This window comes from Capsella rubella, unplaced genomic scaffold, assembly GCF_000375325.1.
Source record: "Capsella rubella cultivar Monte Gargano unplaced genomic scaffold, Caprub1_0 scaffold_7, whole genome shotgun sequence".
Classification (NCBI taxonomy): Eukaryota; Viridiplantae; Streptophyta; class Magnoliopsida; order Brassicales; family Brassicaceae; genus Capsella; species Capsella rubella.
In genome coordinates this window covers 10357467-10383234 of record NW_006238917.1, presented here as the reverse complement: position 1 = coordinate 10383234, position 25768 = coordinate 10357467, and the positions used below count along the sequence as shown (strand labels likewise).

The following is a 25768-nucleotide window of genomic DNA, read 5'->3' as shown; positions in this document are numbered from 1 at the left end:
CAAATTTTGCGTTTTTTTACTTTGTTGCCAAGATTCAAGAAGATGCCACATAATGAACAAAAATATGGAGATTAGCTGACCAAGCAAAAGAATGAAATGGAAGCTTCAGGGTACTACACTCTGGACTCAAACTCTCGCTTTACGATATGGATGAAGAACAAAATAGCAGTAGAAGCCACGTACCACAGTGAGAAATTGGCCTTAGCATTTGGCCTGGTTGTTTATACTATATATCCCCATCGAAATTACCAAGAACCTTTTATAATCAGCCACAGCTCCTTCAAGTTTTTTGCAACTTGCAAGAAATGTAAAGAGAGAAATCATAGTGAGAGAGTCAGAGACAATAACCGGTCGGTTCATGGAAAGGATATGTTCTTGTAGGTGATTATATTGTCATGGTGCATTTTCATATCTTTGTAGCTTGGTACAACTATAAAGAGAGTCAACATGTATATCTTTGTACTAAAACTTAAATCGAATATGAGATATGATCATCTTCTAGTTTTTCAAGACTTGGTAAAATCCGCGTTCTAAACCAATTTTAAAATTCAATCCAGCTACGTTTATGGACATTTGCATTTCACTACGTGACCTCCTTAATTAATACACAAACCTTCTTTGCATGTATAAATAAAGCATTTACCAAAATAAAGGTCTTAATCACAACATTTAATTAAAAATTTACGAAACCAAAAAAAAAAAAAGAATGTCTAGTTTTCTAAGGAAGAAGCTACATCTCTGCTTCTCCTCCTCCGGTGGTATCTCACCGGCGATTCCTTCTTCTCCGATCATCGTCTCCAACCACAACGCTCCATCTTCTCATCATCATCACCACACTCCCTCAATCTTCATCAACAACTTCAACTCTCTCTACGATCACCTCTCTGTTTCCTCCCCTCTCCACCGCCGCCACAGTTCCGATAACCCCGCCGGACTATTCTCCTCCTCTAACCGCCTCGACAACGAAGAACAAGACGAAGATTCCGCAGTCGTGTCAAAGATTTTAAGCGGCGGAACGGCTATAATGAAACATATAGACTCACCGGATCCGTACAGAGACTTCGGACGGTCGATGAGAGAGATGGTGGAAGCTAGAGATTTAACGAGAGACGTCGCCGCCGATAGAGAGTACTTGCACGAGTTGTTATTCTGTTATCTCTCTTTAAATCCGAAACATACTCATAAGTTCATCGTCTCTGCTTTCGCCGATACACTCCTCTGGTTACTTTCTCCGTCGTCGTCGTCGTCGGAGAATTATTTTCTATTACAATCAAATTAAAAATTTAATTCCTCTCTAATTAAATATTTGGGCCTATGGGCTATACAAAGGCCCATCACTGTAGCAACTGTTTAACTGTACTCATTTTTTTTTGTATCTGATCAATAATATTTCGATATATCTGGATTATCCTCAAAACGAAAATTAAAAAGTTCCCAATTTCGAAAAAATGTCACTCACCGCACATTTCTCGCCGCCGGTCACCGGAATAACCAGGAGTCTCCGGGAAACGAAACCGTCACTTTCCACTCGCCGTATACTTCCGGTTTATACTGAGGTTAGAACCACGACGACGTGTAATTTAAGGAAATCGGCGTATTTTGTGGCTAAAGCTATCGAACAGAGAAGGGATACAGCTGGATCTGAATCGGAATCAGAGGCGACTCCGTCACCGGCGGGAGAGAGTGGAAGCGGAGGAGATAAGGAGGTGGAGGTTAGTGCGATAGGAGCAGAGATAAAAGCGGCGATGGAACAGAGGAAAGCAGCGGAAGAGGAGAAAGGGAAGAACGAGTTTTTGAGTGGAGTTGCGGAGGAAGTGAAGGAGATCGAGTGGCCGGCGTTTCAGAAAGTGCTGGGAACGACTGGTGTTGTGCTTGGTGTTATCGCTGGTTCTAGCGTCGTTTTGCTCACTGTTAATTTCATTTTGGCTGAGCTCTCTGATCGTGTGTTCATCGGAAAAGGTGTTCAAGATTTCTTCAGTTGATTTGATGAAATTGGAAATGGTAAAAGATTTGTGTCTACAATACAATTTTAGTGGTTTGAGTATTGTTTGATTTGTGTAGATGATAAAGAGAATTATCAGAATCACTCTTTTTGGAGCCGTACCTTTCTTCTTCTTCTTCTTGTTTATCCTAATCTTATACTTAAGCCTCTAATTCAGAAAGATTATTCATTTGAACCTTAGCTTTGGCTGTGTTGGTTAAGTTCTGAATTTATGATCATGAAACATTGTGATACTTATGGACAAAGTTACATAGCAAGAACTTCATTAACAGAACGTAGTAGTTCACAAAAGAAATAAGAGACAATCTAGTTTGATTTTTTTTTATTTTCACACCAAAGGAAGATACAGATGGAAGCAAAGACGCAATGCAACTGCAGATGAAGAGTCTCTGTAGGAGAAACTGGGCATCTCTTTTATTTTGGCGTCTCTTAAGAAGATATGGAGGATTTTCAAGCCTCGAAGGTCATGGCTTCTGCTTCTTTCCTTGTCGCATCGAATAGCACGGTCGATAGATACCTCTCGCCGAAACTCGGGAATATCGCCTGTAGAATAGTTCAATTGAGTTAGTTTACATCAACATCAGAACGAAAATACTGAAGACTAGAACATTAGTTTTGCTTGTTTCTTGTTTCCAGTTTTGTATTAGAGCTTCTTAGCTTTTGAGTGATATAATATAGCCAAAAAGCTTACCACAAAGAGCTTCCCTGCGTTTTCTGGCCTCTTTGCAAGCTTAATTGCCGCAGCAGCTGCTGCACCAGATGATATTCCCACCTACAATTTTTAGCTTTTGTTGTTAGACGACCGTTTTTCAATATGAAATGAGAGTCTGTAGCCAACCCTATACTCTATGAACAACTCATCCTTAGTGAAATGAAATCCACCTTTTTTTTTTATAGATTTTAATCTTAATGGTCTCAACTTATCTAAGTAAAGATCAAGGGACAAAACAGAGTTTGTAGCATCGTAGAGAATTGTGATTGAGGTAAAGCTGATTCATGGTGATATGTGAAACACTTACAAGAAGACCTTCCTTAAGAGCAAGTTGTCTTGCCATGTCGATAGATTCATCACTTGAAACCTATATAAAGCATTACAGGAAAAGTGGAGGGAGCCAAGTAAGAAATGTAGCTCTCTCACATTCAATGTGTTTTGGTACTAGTGAGATAAAATTGAAAAGATGTCTTACTTGAACAACTTCATCTATAATATCAACATTCAATACACTTGGTATAAAGCCAGCTCCTATCCCTTGAATTTTGTGAGGGCCTTATCATTTTCAGCAAACATCAGGTGTAAGTCAACTCCAGTAAACAAACAAAGAAACATGAGGCAGACAGAGAAACAAGGACATGAATGATTAGAGTAGAAAAACGGAGGAGGAACCAAAATCACCTGGCTTCCCACCGGAAAGAATAGCACTTTCAATTGGCTCCACTCCATACAGCTGAAAGATGAGGAAACAAATGAGAAACTGAGAAAAGACACACTACTTAAATAACAAAGCCAATGTATGAGAAGACAGAACTCTCACCTTTACGTTTGCGTTCTGTTCTTTAAGATACTTCCCAGCACCTGTAATGGTACCACCAGTACCAATCCCAGAAACAAAGCCATCGATTTTTCCATCGGTGCCTTTCCATATCTCAGGTCCAGTAGTCTCATAGTGAATCTGCATCGGACAGTAAAAGTTCATCAACTTGAAAGTTTAAAACCAGAAAAACCAGATACCACAGCACTACTAATGAATACGTATACTACCTTTGGGTTGGCAGGGTTCTCAAACTGTTGAAGCATGTAACCGTTGGGTGTCTTGGCCAAAATCTCTTCCGCCTTTGCGATAGCTCCTTTCATGCCCTTAGCTGGGTCAGTTAAAACCAACTCAACTCCAAAAGCTAAGAGAATGATCCTTCTCTCAATACTCATAGAAGCTGGCATTGTAATAATAAGCTTGTAGCCCTTGGCAGCCGCTGTGAATGCTAATCCAACTCCGGTGTTTCCACTTGTTGGCTCAATCAGCACACTCTATAGAACACACTAAAGAGTCAGAAACAGCTGAAAAACAAATATAAAATAGTGGTTTGAAGAATAAGATATCGGATTACCTCTCCTGGTTTAATAAGACCCTGTTTCTCTGCATCAGAAATCATACTAAAACCAATCCTGCACAAAACAACAAAGTAAAAAGGTTTCAATAACAAAAACTCTAAGAGCACAGAGTTTTGTGGGCTAAAGAGTAGAAACCTGTCTTTGACGCTTGAGCAGGGTTCCATCATCTCAAGCTTAGCAGCAACACGACCAACACACCCTTCAGCCACATTGTTCAAATACACCAATGGAGTGTTCCCAATCAACTGCCAAAAATAATAAATAGAATCAGTCAATACATGAACATGGTTACAAAACTCACTCCTTTGAAAAATGAAAAACTTTCAAAAACGAACTTACTTCAGTCACATCTTTAGCAATTCGAGACGCCATGATTCAAGCTTCGCTGCTTAATTCACAAAGACAATAAGTAAGACCAAAAGGAGTAAATCATCCTCAAACATCCGAAACAATTAAACCAAAAACCCAATCCAATATATTCAACACTCAAACACCAAAATCACTAGAATAAACATCGAAATTAGCTTAGTCCCTCGATACAATAAGCCGATCAAAACAACTATAATCAAAATAGGAAGAGAAAGAAGACGATACCTGAGTGAGAAAAAGTCAAAAACCTTGACCCGAATCGTTCTGAAGAAAATGGAGAAATCGTATGGAGTGGGAAAACCTCGAATGATAATTGATGATGATGATGATTACGACGCTTTTAAGCCTTTAACAGATGTGAGATGTCAGTCACATGCTTTCGATTTAGTAAACGCGGTTGTTGTTTACCAAAACTGCTTCCCGGTCTGATACGGTTATTTCCGGTTTTAACTCTCTCAGCTGGACATTCGGTGACTCGATTTAAAATTTTAAATTGGTTCACATTTTTTTAAAATTAAATTTGCTTGTTTAAAATTTTTTTTATTTTGTACAAATCTATGTTGTAATTTAATCAACATACATTCAGTTGATTTCATGTATAGTTTCTACTTTGTTTATTTATTTAATAGGTTTTCAGTTAGATGTGTGATAAATCTTCAAAATCCTCATATACAAATAGACATTAGACATTTTCAATTTTTTTTTCCAACATATTTTATAATCTTCCACTAAACTTTTTAACATATCCATCCTTTTAAATTATTTAACAGATTTGTTGAAACAATCTCCTCCGATACCGATTCTTGTGAAATATCACTATTTTATATATTTTATTCAAGGACTGTCGCTCTATCTTAAAAAGAAATTTTGATAATATATTCCTTAAATCTCATTATCTAGCAGTATAGAGCACCATCATACACTGTTAATATTTTTTCTTTGAATCTCATGATCTAGTAGTAGGTAGAGACACCGTCATAAAACTCTATCAAATTGTTTATAACAAACTAACCAAACTCATACTATTTGATAAAAAAATATGTATACAACAATAAACTAAATCTCTTACCAATTTGTTTAAAAGGATCCTTTACAATAAATAAATCTCTTCGACTATACATATTTCTCTTTTCTAAAATATCTATACAACTTAATTTTGAGCATTATAATTTTTTTGCTGTGAACCTAGTTAATAAAAAATTGTAATAAAATAATATATTAATTAACATTGTTATGGAAGAGGTAAAAGACTTTAGTATATATCAAAAATTAGACATAAATAGGATAGTCAATGTTTTGACGGTAGTTAACTATATGAATATTCCATGGGGAAAGTCTAAGATATGAAAATATTAAACTAAAAACTATTTTATATGATATTACTGGTTAAATATTATCATTCTTATCATGATGTTTTTTGTACGAATTATTATCATTCGAAAGAGTTAGTAATTTGATATATATATGTAGCGGGAGATTATATATATATATATATATAATTATCCATTATCAAAACTATCTATATTTCATATCACTTGATTAATGTATGGCATCATAGTATATAAAATTAGTATTATTTTAATATTATAATTCTGATATTTATAGTAAAATTCTAAAATATGCTTTGAAAAAAATGGATTTATTTATAGTTTAATTTGTAAAATTATATGTTTTAATTCAATCAAATATTTCATGTGTATATATAATTTTCACCAAATATTGTAATTCAATCAAATATTGCATGTATATTTATTACTTTCATTTTTCATAAAGACTTTCGATCAGATGTGCTATATAAATTTTCTAAGCCCTCACTCAAAATTAGTATTTTCTATAACCTTTCTTAAAAACAAAAAAAAAACAAAAAAAAAATTAGTTGTTTGTAATAAACAGGCCAATCTCAATAATTAATAAGAAAAAATGTATACAAAAGTGAATAAAATCTCTTACTTAATTTGTGTTGGGATCCTCATAATAAATATATACTTCTCCCGCTATTTCTTCTTCTTTTCTGAAATATATCTAGAATTTGAAACAAGAGAATCATAATTTACTGGATCATAGAGCAAAATATAATCTCCAAATTTATATTTAAATGAATAAATATTGAACTCTGGTTTGATGTAAGTTCGGTTCGGTTTAATTCTTATGTGGACCGTTATCCACAACAGATGATCAAACCTTATCTCCGTAGACACCACAAATATAGTCATCACTCTCACTTAACGCAAGAACTCTTTTTGTCTCAGTCTCTCATGGCGACTCTTCCTCTACCTCAAACTTCTACAATCTCTCTTCCTAAACCTTATCTTTCCAAACCCTTTTCGATCTCACTCCGTAACGCCTCGCTAACAATAGCAACAAATCGCCGGAGCTTCCTCACCACCGGGAGGATCGTGGCTCGGTCATATAAAGTGGTGGTGGAGCACGAAGGAAAGACGACTGAATTGGAGGTTGAACCAGACGAGACGATTCTATCGAAGGCTCTTGAATCGGGCCTTGATGTCCCCTACGACTGCAATCTCGGCGTTTGTATGACTTGTCCGGCTAAGCTTGTGGCTGGAACGGTGGATCAGAGCGATGGGATGTTGAGTGATGATGTGGTGGAACGTGGTTATGCGCTTCTATGTGCTTCGTATCCAACTTCTGATTGTCACATTAAGATGATCCCTGAAGAAGAGCTCTTGTCTCTTCAGCTCGCCACTGCCAACGACTAATCATCTTCTTGATTCAGCTTAAAGAACCATCTTTTTAGTGTAATACGTTGTCGTAATGTAACGTTCGAGACTTGCAATCTTGAATTTTGGAACAAGAAAATGGTTTTTTATATACATTCCGATTTGGATCGATGAGCGAAGATAAAGTGATGTACATTGTATGAGACATAACATAATCCATAATACTAGTTTTGCCTTTGATTCCTCAAATACAAAGAAGAAAACTAGTCAAAAAATTGAATCTCCAAAGGAAGTTATAAAATGAATACAACTAGTGTAAACGCCTAATCCAAGTAGTCTAATCTACTCCAGTTTATATTGCCAGAGAGAAGGAACCAAATGAATTAAGGCGAAGACAGGTAACAGAGCATTTCTGATTGACGAGGAATCTAAATAAAGTAAAGAGATATGTATAATTCAAATTAATAAACACACAAGAGAGTAGACTACTAATTCAGAGCCAGAGAGAGTGAGAATGTTAGCTACAAATTTTGGGATTGAAAGAAAGAGAGATTACAACAAACGACGTAGAGACAAAACGTAGACACCAGAGATCAGTGGTTGGTTACTTACCATCATCTTTGTTCCTTCGTCATTGTCTAATCAGTAGTAAGCATGCTGAATATGGTGATGGTGGTGGTGGTGCGGGTGAGGATGGTAAACTGGAGGGGGTGGAGCAGCCACAGGGCTGCAGTAGGTGCCATATGCTGCCGGATAACTGACTGGAGAAGCTTGGTACGATCCATGAACCGCCTCTGGTGAGTATTGGTATGGAGGGCTCCTATTGTTGTAGATGGTAGGTGGAGATGGGGTGTATGCTGGTACACCGTACTGAGGAGAGTAACTGGGGGATTTGATGAATGTTGGTGGGGGCGGTGGAAAGGAGGAGACGTATGCGTTTGTGATACGCCCTGCTTTGGCTGGTGGCATTGGACCATTGTAGCTTGCTCGGGTTCTCTTGTTGGCAGGAACGACTGCAGGTTTTCTCTTCTCGGTTTTGGTCTTTTCTAGCTGATCCAACCGTTTCTTGAGATTCTCGGGAGGGAATTCTTCCTCGAGTTTGTATTCTTCTATGCATTTTAAGACTGCTCTGAGTGCTGATTGCTCCTTGCGCGCCACAAGATGCTAGGGAAGTATTAACAACTTGTCAGAAGGTTTACATATTTACCCTACACAAAGCTTAGAGAGTCCACAGAAGAAACAGTTTACAAAAAACCCTGTAATGGATCTAGAAAACAAAAACCGGAAACTAATTTGAGATAAACTAGTAACACAAATGAAGGGAAGTACCGCAGATCGGCCAGGATTGTTGGAATCCTCTGTGATTAAAGCTGTTGCTTTCTTCGCATCCCTCAGATAAGCTTTGAGCAAAGGAACAGGAGGGAACTTGTGTACAAGACCGACTTCAAAACTGAAATGAACCGCATCAAGCTGTTGTCCCCTGATGATTAACTCTTCAATCATGTCTGTGTCAAGCATAACAACCCAAAACCATCACTACCTCTCCCTTTCAAAATAATACCAACAAGTTCCCAAGAGCAAAAAGACAACAACTTGTGCTTCCCCATATACAGGTAACAAGTTAGGTAGCTTAGCTAATCACAATTTACATATATTTTAAACATATATTCACATGGTTCCACAGACCAAAAGCTAGACAGCACTGAGAAATTACCAGGCATTTGGTCACCCAAGCCAACTGAAACAGCAAGCTTTGGCATCTGCTTACGCCAAGCTGAACCAACCACAAGCTTCCTGTAAAGAGCAAGATCATCCTTCTTCACAATCCCAAAAGTCACAAGATGCTGCAGAAACGTATGAACATCAGGTGTTTTAACATTCTCTATCCCTCCTCTCTCTTCCAAGCTCGCCTTCCACGTCTCAGCAATCTCCTTAGCCTTCTCCTTAACGCTCGGAGTTACAAGCAGCCTCGATCTCCCCATCACTGGATCAACCATAACTGGTATCAAACTCTCCAAAATCACCACACAAGCCCATCCAAAATCATTGCTCACTTTCTCTCCACCGCCTCTTTTATCAACCGGAAAAACCTCAGATACAGCCTCAAGCACTAACTTCGGCGGATCCACACAATCCACCAACGCCGCCGGAATCTGTGACCGGAGATTCTCCAATTCCTTCTTCCTAGCAATCACAAAACCCCAAAACCCTCTCGAGTCCATCTTCAAACAAAGCGATTTCAACGCCGATAGAAGCCCGTCGCCATCGTCAACCTCTCCAGCCCCATCATCCTCATCCCCGGCGGTTGAACCACCGTCTCTAGCTTTCTCCAGCGATTCTAAAGCAGCTCTAGCCCGTTCATCAACTTTCCCCGCCGCGATCTCGACGCTGCGGTCTATAGTGACCTCACGATGCTTGAGCAACTCAATCGAAGTCTGAGTCTGATTATCTAGGGTTTCAATCATCTGTTTCAGAGCTTCAGATTTCTTCATCAAGCTCTGCTCCATCGAGGTGAAATGTTCGGAAAGCTCTTTCCACAGAAGATTACAGCTCGACATCAGTGACGCCTGCTTCTGAAACTCAAAGAAACTCGGCTGAGGTGACTCAACCAACTCGCCTGGATCGGGGGAAGACTCCATCTCCGGTTAATCGGAAGGTGAAGAAACTCGAAACTTTGGGTCGCTTTTAGCAGAGAAGAAACAAAGTGAAGCAGAGAAACTGAATTATTCTTTTTTTTTTGGGAAGAAAACCTAAAAATGGCAAAAGTATAATAAGAGAAGAATGATGACGTGGATAAGTCAGAAGAACGACACGTGTCATGGCGTCTGTAACTATGGCAAGACTATGACAGCCATATAGAGTGCGTACTTTAATGACGGCAGCAGTAGCCACTACGTTCCTGATTGGTTGTTGCTATCCTAAACGGGGAAGAGGTCGTACGATAGAAAAGGCTTGTGTTGGATCCGGATGATTGGATTTTCGGTTTGGATCGGTTCGTGTAAGTTGAGATTTCAAATTATTCGGGTTAGAATATACATAAATCTGATTTGGATCCTAATATTGTTCGGTTAGGAATTTCTCTTTAATTAATTCGATACGGTTTGAAAATCTTATTAAAAAAATTTGTAGTGATACCGACAAAACCGTTTTAATTTGGGTTTTCAAATCGATTCGGATTGGATATTTCGGATTCGGATTCGGATTTTATGTCTTGGTCAGTGTGGTAGTGGCGTGGTGGTAAACCGGAATAGTTTGCTCGGTTAACGTATCGGTTAAAGTGACCAATAAAAAAAAAAAGGAAAAGGGAAGGAGAAAGAAAGAAGTGGGCACTGACCAAACACATGCGTTGAGTCAGAAGACAGTGAAGCATTGCCGCATAAATGTATGCAAAATTGTACTTTACGATAATATTTTGTGAAAACGTATAATCTTTTTAAAAAAGAGAATGTTGTTAGCATTATTATTATTTCACTAAAAAAAGAAATTAAAGTTGTAACGTATATGGAGGAAGAGAACTTGTAAATAGGTGTAATGAAATAAGCATGCGTTTGAAGTTGTTGGACCCAATATATTTATATTTCTAGACGTGATGCTTAAGTTTTGTTTTCGACGTTAGAAATCTCATTTTCTACAAGTATCGTCTTACGTTAAGCACAAACTTCCATATCACGGTACTATTGGACCACAACATCAAATGAAACCTAGCTATTATGGGAAAGTCTATGTTTATATAATGAAATTATTTGCTTTTACTTACAAAAGATTGCAACAAGAGATAGATAGAATATAAAGCAAATGAAATGAAATATATATAACCTTTTTGGATAATGGAGTTGACAACTATAATAATTGATTGTTTTTGAGTTAACATGATTAGTTTTTTTTTTTCTTTTATTCTAATCCCCGCATGTTGAAACAGGAATGAGGGAAACATGATATTTAAAAAATGATAAGTGAGAGATTAGGAGGATTCAAATTCACAAGTGATATATAAAAGTCGTGCAGAGTATGCAGTGATTTGACATGAATCTTATATATATAGTAACATGATTACGACCAGGGGCGGATCTAGAAGAAAAAGTTGTATGGGGCACTAATTAAATATATTAATAAATAAAATTTAATAATAAAATAACTGAGAAGAAAAAACAAAATAAAGGGGAAAAAAATGGATTTGTGATATCGAACCTTGGTCTCAAGATTTAATATGGGGCACTTACTACCAACTATGCTACGCAGACATTATTGAAAGCTGGTCAATTGAAAGTATTTATTAATGAGTGTGGGGCACGTGCCCCACACTCATTACACTGTAGATCCGCCCCTGATTACGACACTTCTGACACTGCAGAAGCTTAAAGCTTTCTAATCATTTTGTATGTACAAAATTAAATTTAACATATCCAATGTCCTAATTGTCAATGATGGTCACAGTATCATACTATATGATAAAACCAAAACATTCATGATTCATAACACTTCTTCCTGTCTTTCTTATCTTGGGACTACTAAAATATGGAACCATAATCATACTATTTCAGGCCATCTATTTCAAGATACATATAATTTCATACTAACCGATCAGACTAAACCTAGATTGTGCAACTAAATTAACCAAATCTTGAGGCAGACCAATCGAACAAGATACTCTTCCCTACCACTTTCTTTACTCTAGAAAACAACCATAGAAGAACTCTGAATAGCTCTTTGGCATGTGACTTAAAGATAGCAAAAGCGGATGCCATTGGCTGGCCAAAAAAAAAAATCATCCACCACTTTGCGAGTAGGGTAAAGAAAAGGAGAAAAAAGCACAAGAAGCTAAAAACATATCACCAAATCTATCAAGTCTCTAAAAGCATTAAGCATTATCTTAAATTTTTTAAAGGGATTCTCATAGCATACTTCATATCAAATGTTTTGAGTTGTAAGTTTAAGGCAATGAAAGTGAGTAACACTTTTTATTTTTGGCTATGAAAAGTGAGTAACACTTTTTTAGTCACTGGAAATGAGAGAAGCTTCTAGTGAATGGAGTTGAAGTAAACCATATTAGATTCATACATTTAATTTTAGATGTGCTTGGATTAATTTGTTTAAACGAGTGGTAAACAAAGAATACGTGATACGAGAGAGATTAATACAGTAGGTAACACAATTATGAACTTTTCATCAAACAATAAAGTTGCATACAAACAAGAACCAAGGGAAAGAAATTGCAAAAGTACTCGGATTTAGCCCAAAGATCCAAAAGATAGGACATTCAATAGTTTATTAGCTACTAAGTTGCTTCATCTTTATCACACCAACTGCTCCAATACTTTTGAGGTTTTCCATGTTTAAAGCAGCAACATACAAGAATATGAATTCCAAGGTCAGACACTTAAAATCCTTACATAACTAACTAGATCGGTTCTTGGTTCCTGCAAACTCATCTGAATGCAAGAAAGTAGATATAACAGCAAAAACTCCCATCAAATACTTTAAAGAGCAAGGATGATTGAGTCAGAAACATACCTTTGCAACACATATCATGAGATATTCAAACTGTTACGGATAGAGCTTGTTCAATGATGAAGGGACCTGTCAAAGTAAGCACATGATTAGACCACAAGAGCCTCCCATTAACAAATCCTTCTTCTGCCCTCTCCAATGCAATCTCTGTACACCAAATCTCCGCTGGACACTTTGTAAGGTCGACAAACAGAATCGCAAGACGCCCACCAAGATTCACCATTGTACAACCTTCATACACCTCACGTAAATCTTGAAGACCCAACAAGAGTCCCCATTTCCTCACACTTAGATCATATACAACCATATTGTCCCGGAGACGAAAAAACGCGTAAAACATGTTATCAATGACGCAACGACCCTTCATCATCCAGGATGACACCAACAACAAGTCTCTTCCGATTCTACCTTCTTCAGGATCGTAAACAAAACTACTCCTATCACCATATCCGTAAATCATACCATTCATCACAACACTACTGCTCGTCTTCCCGTGCAGGTCTATGTCTTCATCACAAAGACTCGGAAGAGACTCCCAAGTTCGCGTCTTGAAGTTGAAAGCCTCAACCCTGTTGATAGACTGAGTGTTACAACCACCAACAACATACAATTTCCCGTCAATGAATCCCACGGCGGCGCAATTGCGTGGCTCCTTCATGTTAGGGAGGAATGTACTAGTATGAGATCTACAATCAATAACAGAGACAATGGATATTGGTTCCCCGTTGATGCATCCACCAATGACATAAATCTCAGAACCGGCCGAGATAATACTTGCTCCAGAGCTAGGAATTGAAGGGAACGACGGAACCGGAACTAATCTATGGCTAAGCTCCGTTGTTCCAAAGGGTTTCAGATTGAGTGTGTACCAGCTAAGGGCTTTTGTATCTTGTGATCTAATCGCAACGTACAGGACATTTTCAGTGCGGCGAATCACTGACCTTTCGATGTAGATGTCCGGCGAAGCGATGAGACGCCTGAAGTTCCTCGAGACGAGTGAAATCGCCGGGTAGTAACATCTCGGTACGCGTGCGAAGCAATTCACAGCGATTTCATCATAAAGTGGTTCCAGAGACGAAGAATAAGAAGACGATGACGCCGATTCAATTGGTTTCTTACCGGACGATTCTCCGACGAACGAGCCATCGGAACTCGCGGCGGAATGTGACATTATCGCAGAGCAAGGGGAAGAATGAAAGGCTCCCCCCCCCTAAAAATATCTATTGATTCTTCCTAATGGGCTTAGGCCCAATTCTATCAAATAGGCCTCATTTCTACATTTGTTCTACTGTACGTAGAAGACATGTTTGTAATTGTAAATTGTGCGCACTAAAGACATGTTTGCAGACTGCAGAGGTTTCAATTTCATGGTCTGATTCATGCACATATGTAATAAGAAGATATCAATACTAAACTAGATTAGTAGCTTAATGTCAAGAAAGAACAATACTGAAAGCGCTGCACCTAAACATGAGCAACGAACTCACATGTATAAAGTGAAAGTAGTCTCCAACAACATAATACAAAGCTGGACCTGTTTCCCCCAAAAAATAAGCTTGAATACAGATGCCTTTTGCAAATGAACAAATGATACAGCAGGCTTTAGACATTGTACATAAGACAACTGATCCTTGCTCGTGAACTCGCAACAGTAGACTGAAACCTTTTTTTCCACTGCCTCTTACGACCGTGACAAGACGCCTTTTGAACTGCAAGTATGCAGTAAACCTAAAACGTTAGGCTTGTTTTCTCATCATATGCATTTTTCTCAGCCGTGTTTTGCTTCTTTCCAATATTGAATGACCAAATATTTTCTGTTTTTGTTATGGCTTATGATGAATCTTGCAATAGTTATTGGATGATGAATGACATGTGTAGTTGAGATTTTGAATAAGATAATTTTTTGATTAATGAATCAAAGTCAAACCTTGGTATTGTCCCACCGCGACGTGGATCAGACTCTGTTGCTTGTCGGAGAGCCCTTGCAAAGGCCTTAAAAGTCGCTTCTATTATGTGATGAGAGTTTCTACCGGCAAGCTGTCATAACAAATAGAAATAAGAGATAATAGTAAAAAGAAAAAAGTTTGCCAAAGACTCATGACACATCAATTTGCTATTATTTTTCTTGTTTGCTTTACGAAAGATTGGAATCGTGATACCTGTCGGATGTGAAGTGTCATACCAGAAGTATTCACTAATGACTGGAAGAAATGCTCCACCAACTAAATGGAAGAAGAAGATTCGTTTAGTGCTTAGAAAAACCAAGAAAATGAAAACTAAAGAAAAATTTGAAACTAATTGGACCTGAGTGTCGTAAGTTCCTACTCTCTGAGTTGGAATCTCCAAGTTGTAGCCAAGATATGGTCGACCAGATAAATCCTGCCATATTTTCATCCATCATCAACAGAAATAACACCGGGAACTCAACTAGATAGATGCAACACTAAGTTCATAGATTGTCTAATACCAGGGAAACATGTATAAGTGCTTCATCAAGAGGAGCTGTAAAATCGCCAAAACGATTAATCCCTTTCCGCTCCCCAAGTGCATTTAACAAAGCCTGACGCAATCACAACGAATCGTTAACTCGATTCAACTTACTGAATAGAAGAGAATGAAAAAAAGCAGTTCCACTACTTACGGTTCCAATGGCAAGAGCAACATCTTCATTAGTATGATGATCGTCGATGTGAGTGTCACCGGTAGCTCTTACGTGTACATCGAACAAGCCATGTGAAGCAAGTTGCTAAAACAAAGAATCACAAGCACTTAAAAATCAAAAAATTCCAAGAAAAATGAACAGATTCATAAGTGTTGAAGCTCTTGCCAAATAGTTTACACTTACATCTAACATATGATCAAGAAAAGGGATCCCAGTAGAGCTATCAGCGACTCCATTACCATCCAAATTAATCTTTACAGATACATTTGTTTCCTTTGTTTCTCTCTTCACTTCACCTATCCGAGCTGATCGAATAAACAAAAAAAGGAAATCAGGAAATGAATAGTGAAATTTGAAATTTCCTCTCTCAGCTTAGTTAGAGAATTAAAACCTGATTCGATCGGAGAAGAGGTAGTAATCGCCGGAAAACCGTTACCTCCGGGAGGAGGAGGAGGAGAAGCACAGGAGATAGATTGAAGACGGTGAGAATCAGACTCCATCCGTAGGAGTCGAGGAGGAGGAGAGGAAGAAGCAATTGATGTTCGTCGAGGAGGAAGTAAAACCCTAGAGCCGAGATGTGGTCTCAGAAGTTGAGCCGGCGAAGAAGAGAGCTCCATTGGTAGAAGAGACAAGTGTGACAGAGAGACCCACTTGACTTTTGCTATTGTAAAATCCAAACGGTGTCGTATTTGTTTCGTTGAATATATTGTAAATGAAATCTTAACCGCTTTGCTCTTGTAGCTTGAGTGGTCTGCGAAGGCATTTTCAAAATGCAACGCGTGACATGTTCGATGCTTACTTAGAGCAAGGCATATGAGACAGAGAGTATTATTAATTTATATAGAGGTTTTACTGTATATAATCTCAAATGAGGTATTCTAAAATACCTTTTTTTTCTTCAATAGAAATAGGAAGAAAACAAAATAAACCAAAAGAGATCAATAATGATAGGTGCGTGCACAAGTATTATACTAAAGAATGGGAAACAATGTTTGCCTTTGCTCATGTAGCGTAGTGGTCTGCGGAAGTCACTGTGGAGTGCACCGTGTGACGTGTTCGATGCTTGGAGCAAAGGCATTGAGAGAGAGAGAGAGAGAGAAGAAGAGAGAGATTGATGAATTAATCAGTGAAACCTCTATAAATAAATAACTCGATAATTTAGAGGTTTTACGGTTATACAGAAGAGTTATTTAAAATTTAGGCATTAAAACACAAGTTCCTTTCGGATTTAGGCATATACGAAATGGTCTTCGTATTTAGGTATTTCTCTCTTGTGAGAAGACGCTTTCACCCTTTCTTTGATGACATCATCCATATCACAAAGGTTTACGTTCGCCTCCGGATGATATTCGAAAGAGGAGAATACAATTCTCTGTCACCCTTTCACCCAAGCGATGCTCTCCAAGCCTTGTCTCTATAATCCAACGAAACATTATGATGGCCTTCTAGTGAAGACGCGATCTGTCGAAGTTCTTGAACTTTTTGGTGATGTTTGCAGAGAGGTTTCTCAGAGATCTCGAAGAAACTGTTCGCAATTAGGGCCGCCGTTAGAGACTTCCATGTCTTCTTAATGGGATTGATAAGAACTGGAGTGAGACTCGCTGTGAAAGATATAGGCAAATCACTGATTTCAGCGAAGGGTTCATACGAAAACTGGTACTTAACTGAAATTACTTTTAATTTTCTTTGTCTTTTTAGCAATATATTTGTCTTCTCTTAAGTTTGTCTGCTTGTTTTGTTTTTTAGAATTTCATGTGACTTTTGATGGATCATAGGGATAATTTCCAAATATGCGAAGGTGAAGATGAGTAGTGGAAGGAGCGTTTCCTGTGTCGATGGCTCTGTATTAAGAATGCGGTAATGGAAGAGGAAGGGTTTATGGGTTCGATGTGAAGCCATCAATGATTAGAAATTCCAATTGAAGGTAAATAAGCCAATTTTGTGCTCTGATTTTGGTCTGATCATGGAAATAGAGCTGTATGCGTTAACCCACTTCTCGTTTTCTTCGAATCACCAAACTCCAGTTTCGTAGTTAGTTGGTACTTGTATTGTTAAACTTTTTGAACCTATTTAATGTGTACGAGTCTCTAAACTCATCTTTTTAACTCGTTTCAGTTTCAACAATGGCTAAGGAATAAAACTCTTTGTCCGAAGGTAAGTATAACATAATATTTTGCAATGTTCATTTTCTCACTGCGAGTTTAATTGGTTTTTCCTTTGGGTTCATTCATATGTCTTGGATTTAGGAGATAGTTTAAATATCACCACAAAGTTAAATTGGTTTCCTTTGGGTTCTCCATATGTCTTGGCTTTAGGAGATAGTTTTGAACACAAACACCTCGTTATATTCGTTTCCCTTGGGTTCTCCATATGTCTTGGCTTTAGGGTATAGTTTTGAACACAAACACCTCGTTATATTTGTTTCCCTTGGGTTCATTCATCCATCTTGGCTTAGGGTATAGTTTTAAACACCATTGCATCGTTGTGGGTTCATTCAACCGTATTGGCATTAGGGTATATAGTTTTGAAGACCGACGCCCAAAAAAGTGAACACGCATCATGTCGCCTTGATAGACAAAAGTTTGAGATATCTCCAACATATTCTGGTTTCCTAAGTTCTAAACGCTTGGTTGGGTAAACTATGCTGATATGAAATTATGGAAGTGAAACACATATTGAATTTGTGGAGTTACGACAATACACTAATTCTCTTTGATGGAAGGTGTTCACTTTCTTCCTTTCTTTTACAGTCTCCTTAGTTTCAGCTAAAGATAAATTCATATAAGATGGGGATATATGGACGTGGACGAACAGATCAAGAAGAATGGAGAGTTTCTCACTTAATCTCTCGACCAAACATCTGGGGTTCTAACAATGTGTTTTGATGGACAAGAACATGTTATAAACTTTTTTTGTATGTCCATGAAACAAAAGTTATATTTCATTACTTTGCTTGACAAAATCCACAATCAAACTTAAACGTAACTACAAATTAGAATGAGGACAAGTCGAACCTTCAAGCTCGCTGGATTTTTGTGAAGCTTCTTTTGAAGAGACTCCCTCTCTTCTCTGACGTCATGTCCAAAAAATTTGACTCACAGACAAAAGGGCAAAAAAGCCATCAACAGTGATGTTTGTGTGTACTGTTATACCTTTCACTATTCTAATGCCTAAATCTGAATATCACTCCTAACAAGTGCCTGTTTTTATAAATTTCTCTATACAAAATCATATGAGGTATTATAAAATACCTTTTTTTTACTTTTCTAAATTGAAATTGATGGAAATGTTAGTTTAATTTGTTTGAAAGGAAACAAGGCTTGCCTTGTCTCAAGTAGCTTGTTTGGTCAGTGAAGGCACTTTAATGCGTAACGCATGACTAGTTCGATGCTCGAGAAAGGCGTTGAGAGAGGAGATCAAGATCAAAGCTTAATAATGATAATAATAATAATCGTTCATAATCATATGAGGTATTCTAAAATACCTTCTTTTATTTTTGTAAACAACAAAATTAATAAAAGAAATAAGCTTACGTGATGTGGCTGAATTTTCTCAAACTAATTGTTCTATTCTACCAAACATATATCATTTAGGTGAGTTTTGCAGATTTGATATAAAGTTATGTTATTTCTGAGTCATGAGATCAACTATTTGGGAGAAAAATGCAACGATTAAAACACTTCACAAAACAATATTATACAAATAATGCTATAATTAGTATGCACTTAAGCACTTCACCTAACAAATGGTGGGCAAACACAAAGAGGAATAAATGAAATGATATCACAAAGAGAGAGATAGCAAATAAACCTGATCACTTCAATAATTTGTACATTGAACTTGATCACTTCAATAATTTGTTGTTTCGTGAAAGTGACAACGTCTAATAAAGTTCTTATTTTCTACTTCGGTAGCCATTACATAATGGCTCTTACATTATCTAAAGTCTAAAGATAAACACTTCAAATCATTGGAGGTGATAAGAAAAATAATTATCTAAAATGTAATAAAATTGTTGCTGAAAACCAAAAACTAAAATAAACCTTGTAAATGGTCAATACATTGGACTATATTGTTCTCTTTTTCAGAAGAAATGATTTTTAACTCAAAAGTTGACAGAAAAAATTAATAATTTTAAAGTTTTACAAACGTATAAAAACCATTACTTTATTTTATAATATTCAGTATTTTAAGTCGCTTATAGGATAAAATTAATAATGAAATGAAAAACATATATTTTTATGAACAATATTTTTTTTTTTTAAAAGAACTAGGAGAGTAATTTTAATTATTATTCTTAAACATTAAGAACATACCTTTATTATTCTTTTTTTTTTTTGACTAATACCTTTCTTATTCTGTTATTCTATAACTCAAATACAGTAGTTGACTACTTGACTGTTTCATTTAATTTTAAGTCTGACTAATTATAACAACATAGAAAAATTACATAACCTTTACATAGAAAATAATTAAAAATTCAGATATGGTTTGTGAATATATATAAATGTAATAAGTTTTTTACTATAGTAAGATTATAACTAGCTAAAACAGTAGTATAAATGTTGACCAAAAAAAAAAAAGAGAGAGTAGTATAAATAAGTGTTAAAAGATGGCCACTATCAAATTAACCCTCTTCACTAAAAAATCAGAAGAAGCTCCAAAAGAAGCTCTCTCCAAATATCTAAAATTTCGTACGGGTTCCTCTGACGGGAGCGATGGAAATTGACGGTGGAGATCGCAATTCCGGTGACCGGCCGATCATCATGGTCACAAACGACGACGGTATCGACGCGCCTGGCTTGCGTTCCCTGGTTCACGTCCTCGTCTCCACCAACCTCTACGATGTTCGCGTCTGCGCTCCTGATTCGTACGTTTACTCCTCTAATTACTTTTTTCGATAGAAAATGTTGCTTAATCGTCTTTGATATTACGATCGAACTCGCTCTCTTTGTGTTGATGATGAATTGAATTTCACCAAATAGCGATTCGAGTTTCGTGGAACTCGTTTTTGAAATGCTTGTCGTTTGATATGTAGAAATCTGGAAATTGCTCTACATTAGGATTTTGATTTGCTTATTTTTCTCTGACGTATATGTACGGAGATGAGAATTGTCTTGTGTTGATGTGTTTTGGATTTGCTTCATACGAATTGTTGTTTGATTTGTGGAGATTATGTGTAACTCTTACTTGTTATTGCATTTTCCAGGGAGAAATCTGCTGTTAGTCACAGTATCATATGGAATAGACCACTTACTGCAAAACGAGTTGAAATTGATGGAGCTACAGCCTATGCTGTTGATGGTTCGCTCTCTTTTGCTATATGAGTTTATACGGTTTACCTTGTTTAGGATATGATATTGGTTGTTTTTTTGTCACATATGTTGGCTCTTGTCCTTTATGTCATCTGGATAACTTGGTTCTGTATTCTCTGAAGGAACCCCTGCGGATTGCACTGGTTTGGGCTTATCCGAGGCACTCTTCCCTTCTCTTCCTGACCTGGTAAACCATATTATGCTGCAAATTATTTGAGTGTCGCTGTAAAAGCCTTTTAATCTGTGTCTCACAACAGTTACTTCTACTTATTGTTTAGGAAACATCTATGATCTCTTGGTCTATGTAGTATTCCGTGTTTTTTTTTTACTTTCTTTCTGGAGATTTTGATGTTTGTTTCTTTCTCCTTGCAGGTTCTTAGTGGTATTAACGTCGGTAGCAACTGTGGATATAACATGTCTGTGAACATTCCCTGTTTCCCCTTGTTCTGGATTCTTATTTCCTTACTGTGTTATGTTTTGTACCGATTATTAGGGTGTTACTGTTATTGTCCGTTTGAAATTTTGCATTTAAGCTCCATAAAACTACCAAGATCATTGAAAATTCGTTTAGGATTAGAACAACATTCTGAGAATATAGAAGGAGAAACACTAGTTAGAATGTTTCACTGGCAACCAGACTTCTTCTCTAGCCAATTAAATTGTTTTACACCCTGTTATGCTTGTGTGGTTCCTGCCTGAGTTTATCAAACTAGCACTTACCTGGTTTTTAATTCCGTCACAGTGTCTATTCTGGAACTGTTGCTGGTGCTCGTGAAGCCTTCCTTTATGATGTGCCTTCTGCCTCCATTTCATACGATTTTGATTGGTGAGAGTATAAGTAACTAATTTGAATTATGATATTATGTATGCTATTTCTTCTATGTTTATATCACCCTCTTAACTTTTTCTTTAGCCTTCATACAGTGTTGTTGATATTATCTTCTCTTTTTGCCTCTAATGCCTTCTCTTTTATTCATTCTTAATGCTCCAGGAAACAAAAAGAGGTGAATGCTAATGATTTTGTCCTTTCTGCCCAAGCTTGCTTGCCTATTATCAACGGCATACTCAGTGCGGTCAAGAACAAAACTCATCCTATGAAATGCTTTCTGAATATCGATTTGCCGACTGATATAGCTAATCATAAGGTAAGTCTCATCTCAGCTTTCAATGATATTCTCGTATGCCTACACCTAACTGTATATCTGAGTTTTGTATGTCTGATTCTTCTTTCCAAATGAAAGGGATACAAACTAACTAAACAAGGTAAAAGCATGAACAAAATGGGATGGAGACAAGTGGAAGAGGATGCACAAGGACCGAAGATGTTATCAACAATGACAATGGAAACAGAGTCAGGAGTTGTCTCATCAGACAACGACACATCTGTTCATTCAAAAGAGAGCCGCTTATTCAAGAGAGAGGTATCGTTAATGAATCTGTCACTATTGTTTCAGCTCTTACTAGCTTTTGTATTCATGAAACTGTGTCCCTTCTTGCTCTTTTGGTTTTTAGGTAAGGGATAGGATAACTGAGGAAGGGACTGATTCTCACGTCCTGAAAGAAGGATATGTAAGCATATCCGCATTACCGCATAATAATTTTCTCTTAACTCGTGTCCATACCTTGTCCAAACTTGAGAAAGTAACAAACGCTTCTTTTCAACTGCAGATTACGGTGACACCCCTTGGAGCTCTCTCTCAAACTGATGTGGACTGCCAAAATTACTACAAAGAGTGGCTTCCCAAGATTACGAACCAGTCATGTTCCTCATCCCTGTGATGACACAACTTGAAAAAAAAAAAAAAAACTCTATTAAGTTACCCATTGTGGATCACACTACAATTTGTGGTAGACCTATTTAATTACTATTATTATTATCAGTTCTAGTTGTTTAGTTATATGTTGTGAGTAGAAAAGTCTCTGTTGTTCTGAGTCCATGTTTGGAACATCAAGGATTTTTCAAACTCTATTTCTCTTAAAAAAACATATAAAAAATGACTTTTATATAATCTCTTTTAGAGTTCTTCCTATTCACTTTCCTATATTCAAAAAACATACAGTGTTTATATATTAGCTTTATACTGTAGAATTTAGTTAACGTGGACATGATATTGCTTTTTTTATCTTGATAACGTATTCTATATATATTAATTTCTAATCAATTTGTAATTTGTGCGTTTAGAATTTAGAAAACGTAAACAACTTTAGATTGCAAATAACATCATCATGTGTGCTAGTGGGGAATTAGTAGTCATCATCTTGTATAATCCTTGGTTTATACTTCAAGTTATGATCACCTTATATTTTATTATTCATACATCATCCCATTCGAATAATAAGTTTTGCTCCCTTGTAGGAGAAGAAAGAGCATAAAATATTTCACGTCATAATTATTTTTCATCTTTACGTTTCTCATTTTAATGGGTCTCATTAGACGACTTTCCAAGTCGGACTATATGTGTATTTATTAATGTTATCGACGCAACTACAAAACATATAGGTGCATGCATATAAATGCTTTGTTGTCGTCTTCTTCAATAACAACTCCATCAGTTTCTTTCCTTCAATGATATATATCTAATAAAAATTTTGACCATAACTTTCTCCATCAATGAACACACCTATACTTGCCCTAGTTTGTCTCCTACAATGTCTTTACACTCTTGGCCTCCATTTCCACCCACTTGATCCCTTAACTCCCCAAGAAATCAATAAAACAAGCTCCATCGTCAAGAACTCTCATCTAGGCAATCTCAAAGATCTCACATTTCACTACCTCGACCTCGACGAACCAAACAAGAAGCAAGTCCTCAGATGGCTATCACCAAATCCATTCAAGAAACCACCACCTCCACGTCGTCGTTCACTCGTGGTGGTTCGTGCCGGTGGTCAAACCCACGAGCTCATCATCGACCTAGAAATTAGCAAGATCGTATCCTCTCGGATCTACACTGGCCATGGCTTTCCTTCATTCACATTCATAGAGCTTTTCAAAGCAAGCAAGCTTCCTCTAACTTACCCCTCTTTCAAGAAATCGATTCTTGATCGAGACCTAAACATCTCCGAGGTTTCTTGCATCCCTTTCACCGTTGGATGGTACGGAGAAACCACCACGAGACGCGAAGTCAAAGCCTCTTGCTTTTACAGAGACGGATCAGTTAACGTCTTCACAAGACCCATCGAAGGGATCACCATAACTATAGACATTGACTCAATGCGAGTCGTGAAGTACTCCGACAGATTCAGAAAGCCTCTCCCTGACAAAGAAGGTAACGACTTTAGAACCAAACACAAACCTTTCCCATTCTCTTGCAACGTCTCCGACACAGGCTTCGAGATACTCAACAATAGAGTCAAGTGGGCTAACTGGAAATTCCACGTCGGATTCACAGCAAGAGCTGGAGTAACCATATCGACAGCTTCGGTTCTTGACCCAAGAACCAAAAAGTTCCGACGAGTCATGTACAGAGGACACGTCTCAGAGACTTTTGTTCCTTACATGGACCCAACCTACGAGTGGTACTTCCGTACGTTCATGGACATCGGAGAGTTCGGTTTCGGGAAATCCGCCGTGAATCTTCAGCCACTCATTGACTGCCCACAAAACGCTGCGTTTTTAGATGGATACGTTTCGGGACCAGACGGTACAGCTCAGAGGATGACCAATGTAATGTGTGTCTTTGAAAAAAACAGTTATGGTGCTTCTTTCAGACATACCGAGATTAATGTTCCAGGACAAGTGGTAAACTTCTAAATCCAGCTTATCCCTTTACAAATATGCAATAATATATATTTCTTGAAAACTTTATTAATTCTTTTTGCAGATAACTAGTGGAGAAGCTGATATTAGTTTAGTGGTTAGAATGGTGGCCACACTTGGGAACTATGATTACATCGTCGATTGGGAATTTAAAAAGAATGGAGCCATTAGAGTTGGGGTGCGTACTCTTTACTTCATTTTTATATATATATTCAACTTTTTGAGTTGTTATAAGTGTTTTTATAACCATTAATCTATTAATATGGTATTTAACTTTTCTAAGTAATTGACTCTTCTTGGGTTGGTATATATATTTGAATATATAGGTGGGTTTGACTGGAGTTTTAGAGGTGAAAGCTACGTCGTACACTTCAAACGATCAGATCAAAGACTGCGTTTACGGTACTTTGGTGGCTAAGAACACCATAGCCGTTAACCACGACCATTACCTAACGTACTACTTAGACCTAGACGTTGACGGCAACGGTAACTCCTTGGTGAAAGCCAAACTCAAAACGGTTAGAGTAACGGACGCTAACGAAACGTCTTCTCCGAAGAAGAGTTACTGGACGGTGGTGAAAGAGACGGCGAAAACGGAAGCTGACGGTAGGGTTAAGCTAGGCTCAGAGCCGGTTGAGTTATTAATAGTTAACCCTAACAAGAAGACAAGAATAGGAAACAATGTTGGTTACCGGCTGATACCGGAGCATTTACCAGTTACCTCTCTTTTAACCGAGGATGATTACCCGGAGATAAGAGCCGGTTACACGAAGTATCCGGTTTGGGTGACTGCTTATAACCGGTCAGAGAGATGGGCAGGTGGGTTTTATAGCGATAGGAGCCGTGGAGATGACGGCTTAGCTGTATGGAGTAGTAGGTAATTACGTAATTAAGTCAAACTAATTTAAAGTATTTTTGATAATGCGATTTAAAGGGAATAATATGTTTGTGTAATGGGTTTTGTCTTGATGGGAACAGGAAGAGAGAGATAGAGAACAAAGACATAGTGATGTGGTACAACGTTGGGTTTCATCACATTCCATACCAAGAGGATTTTCCGGTTATGCCAACTCTTCACGGTGGATTTACTCTTCGACCTTCTAATTTTTTCGATAATGATCCTTTACTCGGGTAATTATATATATGGTTTCATGATGACAAAAAAAAAACAAAAAAAACATATATGGTTTCACATAAACAAATTGTTTTTTTTTTATGTATTTTTACTTTCGAATTTTATTTTCCGTTAGAGGTAAATTTATTTCCGAATTTGAGTTTTATCCGATCTAGTGAAAAACTAAAAATGTTAACTGGATCGTGGTTTCATGTAACTACATTAATGATCTAAACCTGATTCTTGCTCGAAA

The 25768-nt window shown here is 37.3% G+C and overlaps 9 protein-coding genes across 12 annotated transcripts; 5 read left to right on the top strand and 4 right to left on the bottom strand.

The window, feature by feature from the left end:
* Positions 1 to 585: 585 nt before the first annotated feature.
* LOC17878825 (transcription repressor OFP11) lies at positions 586 to 1421 on the top strand. The gene has a single exon (XM_006285434.2). It carries the CDS (start codon positions 707 to 709, stop codon positions 1277 to 1279), a length of 573 nt encoding a protein of 190 aa, XP_006285496.1. The 5' UTR covers positions 586 to 706; the 3' UTR covers positions 1280 to 1421.
* Positions 1413 to 2103, top strand: LOC17880814 (preprotein translocase subunit SECE1). The gene has a single exon (XM_006285220.2). The coding sequence runs from the start codon at positions 1449 to 1451 to the stop codon at positions 1980 to 1982; it is 534 nt and encodes a 177-aa protein (XP_006285282.1). The 5' UTR covers positions 1413 to 1448; the 3' UTR covers positions 1983 to 2103.
* A 145-nt stretch (positions 2104 to 2248) lies between these two features.
* On the bottom strand, positions 2249 to 4819 carry LOC17878371 (cysteine synthase 1). 3 transcript variants are annotated; one of them, XM_006284062.2, is made up of 11 exons: positions 4704 to 4819; positions 4449 to 4494; positions 4245 to 4354; positions 4106 to 4163; positions 3762 to 4025; positions 3535 to 3672; positions 3396 to 3447; positions 3190 to 3269; positions 3022 to 3081; positions 2694 to 2774; positions 2249 to 2545 (listed from the first exon to the last, which is right to left on the bottom strand). In XM_006284062.2, the coding sequence occupies exons 2-11, from the start codon at positions 4479 to 4481 to the stop codon at positions 2453 to 2455; spliced, it is 969 nt and encodes a 322-aa protein (XP_006284124.1). In that variant the 5' UTR covers positions 4482 to 4494; positions 4704 to 4819; the 3' UTR covers positions 2249 to 2452. The 3 variants fall into 3 exon arrangements, with proteins under 3 accessions (XP_006284124.1, XP_023634026.1, XP_023634028.1); XM_023778258.1 differs by having other exon boundaries at positions 4449 to 4497; positions 4704 to 4812; XM_023778260.1 differs by having other exon boundaries at positions 4727 to 4794.
* Positions 4820 to 6681: 1862 nt separating this feature from the next.
* LOC17879518 (ferredoxin) lies at positions 6682 to 7392 on the top strand. The gene has a single exon (XM_006282457.2). It carries the CDS (start codon positions 6734 to 6736, stop codon positions 7193 to 7195), a length of 462 nt encoding a protein of 153 aa, XP_006282519.1. The 5' UTR covers positions 6682 to 6733; the 3' UTR covers positions 7196 to 7392.
* A 147-nt stretch (positions 7393 to 7539) lies between these two features.
* Positions 7540 to 10379, bottom strand: LOC17879587 (FRIGIDA-like protein 4b). The gene is made up of 3 exons (XM_006283428.2): positions 8871 to 10379; positions 8486 to 8661; positions 7540 to 8320 (listed from the first exon to the last, which is right to left on the bottom strand). The coding sequence occupies exons 1-3, from the start codon at positions 9793 to 9795 to the stop codon at positions 7799 to 7801; spliced, it is 1623 nt and encodes a 540-aa protein (XP_006283490.1). The 5' UTR covers positions 9796 to 10379; the 3' UTR covers positions 7540 to 7798.
* Positions 10380 to 12283: 1904 nt separating this feature from the next.
* LOC17880538 (F-box/kelch-repeat protein At4g14905) lies at positions 12284 to 13863 on the bottom strand. 2 transcript variants are annotated; one of them, XM_006283860.2, is made up of 2 exons: positions 12668 to 13863; positions 12284 to 12585 (listed from the first exon to the last, which is right to left on the bottom strand). In XM_006283860.2, exon 1 carries the CDS (start codon positions 13833 to 13835, stop codon positions 12693 to 12695), a length of 1143 nt encoding a protein of 380 aa, XP_006283922.1. In that variant the 5' UTR covers positions 13836 to 13863; the 3' UTR covers positions 12284 to 12585; positions 12668 to 12692. The 2 variants fall into 2 exon arrangements, with proteins under 2 accessions (XP_006283922.1, XP_023634426.1); XM_023778658.1 differs by having other exon boundaries at positions 12284 to 12470.
* Positions 13864 to 14052: 189 nt separating this feature from the next.
* On the bottom strand, positions 14053 to 15975 carry LOC17879599 (imidazoleglycerol-phosphate dehydratase 2, chloroplastic). Its single transcript, XM_006284186.2, has 8 exons — positions 15718 to 15975; positions 15510 to 15631; positions 15306 to 15410; positions 15132 to 15224; positions 14969 to 15043; positions 14824 to 14886; positions 14592 to 14701; positions 14053 to 14373 (listed from the first exon to the last, which is right to left on the bottom strand). Exons 1-8 carry the CDS (start codon positions 15941 to 15943, stop codon positions 14346 to 14348), a joined length of 822 nt encoding a protein of 273 aa, XP_006284248.2. The 5' UTR covers positions 15944 to 15975; the 3' UTR covers positions 14053 to 14345.
* Positions 15976 to 19962: 3987 nt separating this feature from the next.
* On the top strand, positions 19963 to 22652 carry LOC17877814 (5'-nucleotidase SurE). Its single transcript, XM_006284097.2, has 9 exons — positions 19963 to 20196; positions 20536 to 20630; positions 20764 to 20828; positions 21014 to 21057; positions 21384 to 21467; positions 21633 to 21786; positions 21883 to 22062; positions 22154 to 22210; positions 22310 to 22652. The coding sequence occupies exons 1-9, from the start codon at positions 20045 to 20047 to the stop codon at positions 22418 to 22420; spliced, it is 942 nt and encodes a 313-aa protein (XP_006284159.1). The 5' UTR covers positions 19963 to 20044; the 3' UTR covers positions 22421 to 22652.
* Positions 22653 to 23191: 539 nt separating this feature from the next.
* LOC17878690 (primary amine oxidase 1) lies at positions 23192 to 25768 on the top strand. Its single transcript, XM_006283233.2, has 4 exons — positions 23192 to 24383; positions 24466 to 24579; positions 24728 to 25278; positions 25380 to 25768. The coding sequence occupies exons 1-4, from the start codon at positions 23253 to 23255 to the stop codon at positions 25534 to 25536; spliced, it is 1953 nt and encodes a 650-aa protein (XP_006283295.1). The 5' UTR covers positions 23192 to 23252; the 3' UTR covers positions 25537 to 25768.